Here is an 11,235-nt window from a genome sequence, read left to right on the forward strand (position 1 = left end):
TTCATTTTATTTGTATTTTTATGTATTTATTAGTTTTATTTATTCAGTCATTTTTTTATTTCAGTTTTTAAACATCTACATTTGTAATTAAACAGGTCACACGTCCTCGGTGGCTTCTACGCTTTGTATTCTTCTCTCAAAGGGTAGAAGCGTGAATTAAGGTGCTTTAGGTGAACAGTTGTGCCACTGTCCCCTGAAACGCATACAAAGCGTCTCTGCGGTGAAGGTGCTTCTTGTTGTGACTCCAGGCACTAGGTGGCGCTGTGTCACAAACTGAGCGCTCCTTTCCCCCCTCTCACCTCATCATCGGCAGTGAGCGACCAGTTGCCTAGTGACGAAAAAACTGTGCAGCAGGGCTGATTTCCTGCGTTTCCAACATCTCGTCGCTGGCGCTGACCTAGGGGGAAGTTTTTTCTCCCAGCAGATTTGTTTGCGTCGCATTCACAGCAGGATGCGGGACTGAATAGAGCTGTTACGCTTGACGGGAGCTGGTCCTGTAAACTTTTGGCGTTTCGGGCCTCGTAATGAAGCGTTTTGAGGAATGATGAATAATTACACTTTCATCAGGGTCGTTGGGAAAGGGAGCTATGGGGAGGTGAACTTGGTGAAACACAAAACAGACCGTAAACAGGTGAGAAACAGAGCGGTTGTAAGTGGAAACAAACCCCAGATATGTTAAAATAAGCACGCCTTTCAACCACATGCTAAACGTTTTCGTAGAGACCCTAAAACCCTGCTAAGTACTGCTAGCACAAAGTTAGCATAAGTCCTGTAAAGTCTCACGGACTGAGTTAAGGTTTTATACCCACTGAAAACCAATGTTTCTGCTAACTTTGGCATTATAACAACAGCTTAAGCTTGTTGACCACTGTGATGATAATATTTCTATACTCTATTATTGCGTCTGACAGACGTGAAGTAGTCCATTCATAACTGACTTATAAATCAGAACTCTTTGCTCCTATAACTCAGCTTTTCATTGCACAATTTGTTTTCTTTCACGATGAAGCATATATGAAATCACCTCCTGCAACACGATTTTTGTGGGCCAAAGTTTGTATGTACATGAATATTTGTAATGATTTCTGTGAGATATGCTATGCCAGTTACAATTAGAGTACCATGTGTAACTCCAGAACTTTGTTTCATTTGGATTAAACCATCTTCTGATATTTTTATTTGTTTGTGGTACAACTTGCACATTTGCTCGATCCAGCGTGACAGATGGATGCAATTAGCATTTTCTGCCGTTTTGTGACCAAGAATTTCATGTTAAAATTAATTCTCTCAGCATTATTTTGGAATAGAACCATATCTCATTCAGAAAGTTATTTTATTATGTGTTCAAATATGTATGTAAATAAGTTTACAAGACTATTTGAATCTTCTTTTTCTTTCTTTTTTTCATATTTTAACTAGCCAATACTCAGACATTTATTTATTAATTTTTCCGTAATTACAGACCCGTTATGAAATACCAGTGAAATTTTCAGGCATGTCTTTAATAGTTTCCGAGATATTCATATTCAAACATTTCCTCAGATTTCAATGTGAGGAACAAGGTCTGAAAGTGGCTGATCCATCCATCCTATTTATTTTTCACATATGTCACAGTGGGAGCTGGGCATTATTCAAGATGTCATAGGGGAAGCAGCAGTATGGCACCTTCTAGCAGTGAGATGACAGAGCTACCCGTTGTACCATTGTGGGTTGGCCTTTTAAAAATATAAAAATTTTCAATGCCTCTTCTAATAAACTTGTATGCATTCATATAGTTTAGTTTTTGTTTTTTAATGTATTTTTTCATAACAACTATTGACCAGTGTACTTCATTAAAGGTGTTCCCAGGCTGCTAGTCTATAGAGGAACAAAGGCATAGACTTGTAAAATCTATTCAAAGTGCATAGGTTTTGTTTTTCAGCACACGTGTTTGTGTTTCTTGTAGTATGTTATAAAGAGATTGAATTTGACCACCTCCTCCAAACGTGAACGACGTGCTGCGGAGCAGGAGGCGCAGCTGCTGTCTCAACTGCGCCATCCCAACATTGTGACTTACAAGGAGTCCTGGGAAGGAGATGACTGCCAGCTGTACATTGTGATGGGTTTCTGTGAAGGTGGAGACCTCTATCACAGGCTTAAACAACAAAAAGGAGAGCTGTTACCCGAGAGGCAGGTGGTGGAGTGGTTTGTCCAGATAGCCATGGCATTGCAGGTGAGTTCTGCATCGGTTTATGCATTTTTTCCATCATTTATTCACATAAAGCGACAGTCACTCTCTTATTTCTCTTATTTTGTATATCAGTACCTACATGAGAGGAACATTCTTCATCGGGACCTTAAAACGCAGAATATCTTCCTGACGAAAACCAACATCATTAAAGTGGGGGACCTTGGCATTGCCCGAGTACTGGAGAACCAGAATGATATGGCCAGCACACTCATAGGAACCCCATACTACATGAGTCCTGAACTCTTCTCTAATAAACCTTATAACCACAAGGTATTTTGGATATCTGTTTAAAATGACTCCTTGTCTTTGAAGTTATATAAGCAGGGTAAAGGACTGGGATGACTTATTAAACACAAATGTGTAGTATATGGAGTCAAACACATCAGCTAGGAGGCAGCAACTCTCAGGGCTTCATTAAAGGGCACATTAGCACATGCATAAATAGGATTTCCTTGATTGTTGTTCCCAGGCCGTTGGTGCATAGAGGAGTTGTTCTCTAAGCAGGACAAAGACATAGACTTTAGTAGCTATTAAAAGTTTTTTGTTTCAATGCAGAAGGAAAGCTTTGGCAGTGCACAGAGACAGTGTGCCAGGATGATCACATAAGAAATGAACTATCGTGTTTCTTTCCCACAGAAGTGAGACAGTGCTAGCGCTCTGCCAAATAGGTTATGGCACCAAACTGTATGTGTAACTTTAGCTTCCCTGATATAGTGTTTTATTGGCTCATTACATGTTAGCACACTGTGCAGTATAACCAAGGAATGTATCCACTAATACTGGCCCACATTAGGGCAAAATGTTATGTAGCTGAGGTATCCAGCTTATAAATGAAAGAAACTGCAAGTAGTAATGTAGACAAGTTAACAAGTACTTATGCTTTGAGTACTTAATTTAAAGGTCACATTATGCCAGGTACAAAGTCATGAAGTCCGCTCTCATGAATGATGCTCCCATAGACTTTGTATGATAATGATGCATACATCTTTTTATGGGCTTAATTTTTCTGTCTCTAGTCAGATGTCTGGGCCCTGGGCTGCTGTGTATATGAGATGTCTACACTGAAACACGCCTTCAATGCCAAGGACATGAACTCACTGGTGTATCGTATTGTAGAGGGAAAGGTGAGCTTTATATTTTAACATATTTATGTTTTTAAAAAAATTATTATTCATTTTTTATTCGTGTTTTCTTTAGGTAAAGTATTGTAAGTTACAGTATCTATCCATCTATCTTTGTCTGGGTTACAACCTGGAACACCCGCCAGTCTGCCACAGGGCTAACACAGTGAAGCATACAACTGTTTACACTCACATTCACACCTATGGTCAATTTAGAATCACTTGTTAACCTAGTCCATGCATGTCTTTGGACTCCAGGAGGAAGCTGGACTATCTGAAGAGAACCCACACAGACATGGAGGAGAACATGCGAACTCCTTACTGAATAAATCCATTTTAATATATTATATCAAAATAATATCTATACCACAATGTAGTTTAATGAGCCTAAAACGTTTGGGTGATTTTGTGAGTGTCACTTAAGCTCACTTGTTTACAAGCCCAGACTGTGGTTTCTGTGTGACTGATAGGTGTCTTCAACCATTTGGATTTGTTTTTTAATAATTAACACTTGTCCCATGTGGTTTATTCTGAACGGTGATAATTGTCTTCTGGGTTTCTAAACAGCTTCCACAGATGCCCAGTAAGTATGAGCCCCAGCTTGGAGATTTAATCAAAAGCATGCTGTCTAAGAGACCTGAAGACAGGCCCGATGTCAAACTCATTCTCCGGCAGCCCTACATAAAACGACAAATTGCCATGTTCCTTGAGGCAACAAAAGAGTAAGTTCCCTCTAAGTCATTTTAATGAAAAAAATCAAAAATGGTGTTTTGAAATTTTCTTTGTATGTTTTTATAACCTGATCATTTCTGCCCCTCTCTTTGTGCAGTGATCTCTTTGTTCTTAAAGGCTTATTATGTGTCTTGATTTTCACTTCCCCAGAAAAACTGCCAAGTCACGAAAAAGACCTGTTGGTGGCAGTGGTGATTGTAGGACCAGCAGTGTGTCACCTGTGATGTCATGTCAGCCAAAGCCTGAGAGGCTGGCTCCCAGTCCACAACCTGAACCTCGTGCCAGGGTAAAGCGGGTAAGTTAAGGATGAATACTAATACTGATTTACCGTAATAAAATGAATCCTATGACTTATATTATTTTTATTTACACAGTGGTAGACTGATGGAAGCCTACACATATCAGTGTGTAATGGTAATGATACTCAGTCAATCCTTTCTTTTGAGTTTTCTTATTTTCATCTCATCTGCGCTCATTAAAAAACTCCCCCCTTTGTGGAAAGTATTTGTTTTCTACTTGGATATAGCTGCTATATAGAAAGAACACTCCTATTAAACTTTTTGTGATTCAGTTAAAGATGTTCATATAAACAAGGAACCCTCTGTGATTGTTATTTTTGTTGTTAAACTCAGAAAGACGACAAATCGCAACACTTTAAAGGCCGGAACGGTGTGGTAGACAGCACTCCCATCCAGACGCCTCCGCCATTCAAACCCTCTTCACCTGATGCTCTCAGAGCATCCCTGCTTACTGTTAGCAATATCGATATTGATATCCCCGTGCAGCTGGACAATGACCTGATACAGAGACAGGTGCAGAGGCCCCAGCCTGTCGTGTCGCATCACCGGGCAGCTAATGAACCTCTCACGCACAATGTGAGCAAAGACAGCAAGGTGAGAGGGAAACCAGATCCCTTTCCCCCTCCTTCGCCACTAAAGCCCCCTCTGAAGTCTGTATCAGGTGTTTGCAGCACGAGAGAAGACGAAGGGAGGGTGGCCGGTGACTTGTCTGACTTTCAGCGACAGGCCAAATCAAACCCTGGGGACAAGTTATCTAACTCGGGGGAGAAAAAGATTTCAGATATGGACGATAAGGATGACACCATGGAGTTACTTAAAAAAGCTGATCCACAGGACCCAAATCCAGAAAACGAGGTTCTAGAAGCAGATGCAGACAATAAGAACAACACTGTGACTCTTTTCAAGCATGCTCCAGCACACCTACCTACCTCAGACATCCAAGTAAGTGTCCTAAAGTACCTTCTTTTGATGTTTTCATCTGGAGTGTTCGGTGTTTGTTTTATTTGTTCAATTATATCTCTGTAGGAAAGCCTAGAATCTACTGAAAAGCTGTTAGAGCCACTCCCTCCACCACTGGTGAGTGCTAAATAATGCAGATATAGTATAGAACACGTTGCCTCGTGTTAATGCAATTGTATTTGTGTTTTTTCAGGAACCCGTTAAGGAAGAATCTCCCTTACAAGCCAGTAAGCCAGATCGAGCTGCTACATGTCTAACTCCTCTGTACCTATCATCAGAACCATCTATATCACAGCAGCACAGAGGAAAGCACACAAGACAGAAACATGAGGACCAGGACAAGGTAAAGACTGATACAGGAGTGATGTTGCTGAAATCATTATCGTTCTAATGATATTTTAAAGGAATGGCAAGACAAAAAAGAATGTGTCTGTGTAGGTTCTCAGTCATCAAAATCATCCAGGCATTCTTAAGAGCTTGACAAGGAAGGGAAGTGGAATTCTTCAAGTTTGTAAAGCTGTTTCACCTCTCATCCAAGACGCTTCTTCAGTTGTAAAATAATCGGAGGAGAGTCCCTGTTGGATGAGAGGCGAACCGTCTTCACAAACCTAAAGAAATCCAGTTGCCTTCTTAACGATGCTCTCAAGAATGTGCTGCTGATCTTCTTTCACTGACCTTTCACTGACTCTCCAGTCAGCAAATTTCATTTAGCATTTGTTTTGGTTAAGATCTATTCCTAACCACTTTCTATTGCAGTGCTAGCCAGCCAGCATGCGTGACAGTAACAAAGGAGTGAGTTAGGCTAATTAAAGCAGTTGTTGCATCTTGTTTTGTCCTTTCAGTCCAAGGTGGCCGCTCTTAGACCTTTACCTCAGCTTCCTGTTGATACTGTAGCTGTGGAGGGGAAAAAGAGGAGCAGGAGGAACTCGGAGACCAAGAAAGCTGATGTGACTGTGACCTCAGAATCAGTTAGCTCCCATAATGATGGACTTTTACCAGCACCACAGGTGAGGGCATTCCCCTAAAACCACAGCTTTTAATTTCTGAACATTTGCTTTGCCTAAGACATAACGTTTTTGAGAGAGATAACAGATTATCTATATCTGCATTTTTTAGTCTTCTACATCTTAGAAACAAATGTCAGCAAGAGTAAAGAGAACAGTGTCAAAACAGGAGCAAGGCCAAGGCTATACTCAAACTTTGATATTTTATTATTTCCTTATTACAATATGATGACGTCAGCCTGTTATGGCATCATTTGACGTTGTAGGCCGTCGTATTGGAAAAAATAGAAAATATGTTGTTCAGCTCCATTTCATATGTTACATTATTCAGTATAATTTCTTGAAAGTTTTTCTTCAAGGTCAATCTTTACTTTGGGTGCTAACAATGAAAGTCAAGGTCAAATGTTTAGCTGATCTATCTAGCTGATCCCAAGGCCTAGAATGTTGTTGTAAAGTTTGAAGATGATCTATAATAAATTTTGGGGAGCAGTTTTTACTGATTTTCACCAAAATGAAATCACCTCGAACTGTGAATGCTAGTCTGCTAACCAACAGACAGACAAACAAATAGATCCAATTACATACTGTGTAATTGGATCTGTGGGGGCAGAAAGGTTATTTCTGTTTTAATTCTTGTCATGTTTCATAGTTTATGCAATATTGTTCTATCAAATTTTATTTTTAGGATCGTCCCCTCTCTGCAAGAGAGAGAAGAAGACTGAGGCAGTCCCAAGAGAGTGCCAGACAACCATGTACGATACTCGAAACTCAAAGTGGAGCATTTTGTTGCAAAACAAACAAAAGGATTTACAGAAATTAATATTTGTTTCTACATTTCTGTCTCTGATTAGTTTTCTGTCTTCCCCAGGTGTTAGTGCTGTACGGAGGGCATCTTATGATGTCACGTCCACCAAGGCTGAGCACGACAGTGCCCCATTTACTCGATCTGTGTCTGCCTCTTTTGCAGAGTCCAATAGTAAGGTACAGACACGCCACCCACTGTGACAGTGCATTGACTTTACTGTTCATTTGTAAGCTACATTACATACTGACTGTGGCACTGGCCTGACTGAGAGTGACCCACTGCAAATTCTGCCTATTGTGAGGCTAATCTGATCCTATCGTACTGAGTCTGAAACACATATCTGTGTTGTATCAGCAGGATAAACTGCTGGAGCAAAAGTCAGATGAAGATGAATGCAGCTCATCCACAAGTTCCACAGAGCGTTCAGAAGGAGACTGCAGGGAAAGGTAAGAGCATACGGCAGTAGAATTGAGTGCAACTTAGCTGAATTATAAAACTGAACCAAAACCTAAATTTTCTTAAACGTGTTTATAATCCATGTTTTGTGGTCTCTCTGCAGAAAGACTGAATCCAGCGACATGCACGACTTAGTTAATATGATGACTCAGACTTTGAGAATGGATGTTGGAGATGGTGTAAGCGAGGGGGACAGAGGCAGATTTGGCTCTACCGCACTGCCAGAGTTTAAACTGAACAGGAAGTACAGGGATACCCTGTTGCTTCATGGGAAGGCTCGAGAGGAAGCGGAGAACTTGTCACTCGGTCAAATAGGTTAGAAGCTTTGTTCAAACCCTTTGCAATATGTCAGTCTTTATGAAACTCCATTGTGTTAAATATGTATGTCACTTCAGAAGGCTCTCCATCTGGTCCGGCCAAAATAAGAAGAGCCATAGAACGTCTGAGAACAGATGTGGTGAAGGGCCTGGGGGTCAAGCTGTTGGACAAAGTGCTGGAAGTGATGGAGGAGGAGGATGACACTAAAAGAGAAGTGGGTAAAACACATCCAATATCAAGATAAAATTACATGGATAGGTCAAGGTTTAATAAACCATATAGTAGTGGAGAGGAGAAAAACATTATTATACCAATCTTCTTGGTTTTAAAAAAATCAAGAACAATATCTAAACAAGTGCAGGCCTCACTTCTCTCAGTTCACGTCAAAGTTTATGGGAGAGCTGGGAGAAACCCCAAATGAAAATTTTGGAGTGGCCTAGTCAAAGTCTGGACTTAAATCTGATTGAGATCCTGTGGCATGACCGTAAACCATCCACTGTGGCTGAAGAGTGGGTCAAAATTCTTCCAGTTTTGTGAAAGACTTATTGTCAGTTTTTACTTGATAGCAGTTCTTGCTGCCAAGGGTGGCACAATTAGTTATTAGTTTTAGGTTTTTCACACAGGGCCAAGTAGGTTTGGGTAGCTTTTTTCCTGCATGAAAATATAATCCAAAAACCATATTTTGCATTTACTTGGAAATATCTTTGTCAGATATTGGAATTTGATGTTGCTAAACATGAAAGTATAACAAATATGGAAAAAACTAAGAAATCAGGAAGGAGGTGAATACTTTTTCATGGCCTCGTACATTCAGAATATCTAATGAGACTAACAAATTTGCCATTAAAACACCACTCGTGATCATGTACAGATAAACATGCCAGTTCACAGTAAACTGACCCCACTTGTCTTCCTTTTTTTTTTTTTTTTTAGCTGTGCCTTCGCAACCTAATGGGAGATGAGAAGTACCAAGCCTATGCTGTAATGGTGAGGCAGCTGAAATTCTTTGAGGATATGGCCTTTAAGATTTAAAAAGCACTATATATGAAAGCTTAAATGTTTTTCACAATCGTCTGTGTGGAAACCCCGAAGTAAGCTGGAGCAACAAATCTTAAATGATGACGCACATCAAGATGGACTTTGCAAGAAATATACCAGCATTCATGTTCAAACATGGACTGAATTGAAAACTGCTCAAAGGCATTTTTTTCCTGCCACTACCAACATGATTGTTTGGGACTGTTACATTTTTTTCCAGACAACATGCAAGATCTCACTTCTGACTGCAGGGTTTATCATGGGACTGTCATACAGATATAATCTTATTGTGTACATCACATGTAAATGAAGTTAATTTCTTTCTCTTTTTTAAAAACTTAATTTCAGTATAAACACAAAATGTGAAAGCATCTAAGGATTTTCCAGATCCCTATGCAAATATTTTTGTCATGTTTAAGCACGCTCTGTCTTTCCATTTGCTGTAGAGGAATATCACCTTATGTACAATGCAAACCAGAATTTCTAGAATGGTTACATCTGTTGAGGACACTAAATCTTCCCCCTACTGCTCAATTGTATTTTCTTATAGACAAAATAATGTAAATTAGATGTAGATATTAACATGTGAACAATTTCTAATAAATCCTTAATGTATTTCTTGTTTATTTTTCTTGTTCTTGTTTCTTGTTTTATGTTGAAAACCAGAATAAAACATTTAATTGATAAAAGAACTAAAACAAGATGACTGCATGTGCATTCTCAGCATTCCCAAACATAAACATAATTTTAAAAAAAAACATGGACTGTATCAGGTGTTTATTATGTGAAACACAGATTTCATTGCTGGGTAACACTGTAACAAAGGGTTCTTACTAAATGCTTCAAATGTGAATTGCAAGACTTCAGTACAACATCCAATATAAAAAGATGTATTAACAGGCAGATACGGGGTGCCTGCGAGTTATTTGTGCTTCTTCTTTTTGGTGCTTTCCTGAGGTTTTTGGCTGGGCTCTGCAGTGCTCTCTGGTAAAGCCGGCTGCCAGGACAGAGGATTCCTTCTGAACATAGGCCATGGAGGCAAGGTCAACTAAAGCAAAGAACAGACCCAAAATTAAGTTATGATGGATGTTGTTAAAGGGCTGGACAGGTGTGAAAAAACAAGCGAAAACAACAATGTGTCTAATTCTGACATGTTTTCCTCTCAGGCTGAAAGGAGAGCAAGGACAGAAACATGTAACAGGTGCACAATGTATCTATCATGGCAAACTTACCACACAGGAGACAGCAAAACCAGCCAAGACAATGTACACTGTCCACCCGAACTGTTCAATGATCAGACCGTACACAAATCCAATCGCCTGCAACAATTACACAAATATCTTAAAATCTAACTTCAAGTAAAAATTAAAAAAAAGATTGTGTGAAATTTTGGTTAGTTACCGCTGAGATGAGTATTATTCCCTGGAAAATCTGTTCTGCCAGCTTCTGACCTTTATAATCCTGGAAAACAGTTGTTTGGGGAGGGAGGAGTGTGTGTCAATGAATCTCTTATTATTATACGTGAAAAGGATGTACACCATGATTGCTTAAGCCCTCCTATGCTACTTAACCCCCCCCCCACACACACACACACACACACACAAGCAATAACAGAAACAAGTACCAATGTCGTCATTAAAACAGCTTTTTCTCAGTGTAAAGTGTGCAGATGAATATAACACCAAGACCCTTCAATTCCTGACTGAAGGTTGCAGTGTAGTAATGAGTTTGTCTTATGGGTCCGAGCACACACATCAAGCTTCTTTAGGTAAGACAATGCATTTGCAATATCAATAACCAACTAATAGCTGCTGAGTCATATGGTAAACCTATCTTTTAAATCTTCTTAATTAGGAAGAATGATCTTCTTCACGATTTTAGGTTTAGGGGATAAATCATATAACAGCTGTTACCTGCGTAGCCACAGACACATCGGCCAGCTACCGTTAGACAGGTTAACTTTAGCTCAATAGCACAGCATGCACGAAAGTCAGTGCGAGCCTGACCGTGCAGTTTCTGATCAAATAACCCAATTACCGCTTACCATATGCGTGGGGATAGACTTGAATATAGGCAGCATGTTTCCAAATGAAATAAGCTACCATAAAATTGAAAGAATTAGCGAGAACAAATCGAAGGAACTGAATTTCCGGTTTCAAAAAGATACGTCTGTAAACGAAAAGGACCCAATTACAGCGGAGGAAACCGCGCAAGCGCAAAGATCTACAACGCATACGGATTGGACGAAGCCGTACGTGGTACAGTCAAATTT

General features: G+C 39.8%; 2 protein-coding genes across 4 annotated transcripts; one reads left to right on the forward strand and one right to left on the reverse strand.

Moving 5' to 3' along the window:
- The first annotated feature begins 317 nt into the window (after window positions 1-317).
- Window positions 318-9,628, forward strand: nek4 (NIMA-related kinase 4). 3 transcript variants are annotated; one of them, XM_082532054.1, is made up of 16 exons: window positions 318-631; window positions 1,946-2,212; window positions 2,303-2,500; window positions 3,247-3,354; window positions 3,919-4,073; window positions 4,234-4,378; window positions 4,716-5,324; window positions 5,409-5,459; window positions 5,536-5,685; window positions 6,185-6,349; window positions 7,032-7,098; window positions 7,215-7,327; window positions 7,506-7,597; window positions 7,711-7,922; window positions 8,003-8,139; window positions 8,859-9,628. In XM_082532054.1, exons 1-16 carry the CDS (start codon window positions 542-544, stop codon window positions 8,955-8,957), a joined length of 2,658 nt encoding a protein of 885 aa, XP_082388180.1. In that variant the 5' UTR covers window positions 318-541; the 3' UTR covers window positions 8,958-9,628. The 3 variants fall into 3 exon arrangements, with proteins under 3 accessions (XP_082388180.1, XP_082388181.1, XP_082388179.1); XM_082532055.1 differs by having other exon boundaries at window positions 8,006-8,139; XM_082532053.1 differs by lacking the exon at window positions 318-631 and having other exon boundaries at window positions 7,509-7,597.
- Window positions 9,629-9,725: 97 nt separating this feature from the next.
- Window positions 9,726-11,169, reverse strand: spcs1 (signal peptidase complex subunit 1). The gene is made up of 4 exons (XM_082532056.1): window positions 11,008-11,169; window positions 10,365-10,424; window positions 10,196-10,282; window positions 9,726-10,011 (listed from the first exon to the last, which is right to left on the reverse strand). Exons 1-4 carry the CDS (start codon window positions 11,041-11,043, stop codon window positions 9,886-9,888), a joined length of 309 nt encoding a protein of 102 aa, XP_082388182.1. The 5' UTR covers window positions 11,044-11,169; the 3' UTR covers window positions 9,726-9,885.
- Window positions 11,170-11,235: the final 66 nt, after the last annotated feature.

Source organism: Aulonocara stuartgranti, assembly GCF_965226115.1.
Source record: "Aulonocara stuartgranti genome assembly, chromosome: 5".
Taxonomy (NCBI): Eukaryota; Metazoa; Chordata; class Actinopteri; order Cichliformes; family Cichlidae; genus Aulonocara; species Aulonocara stuartgranti.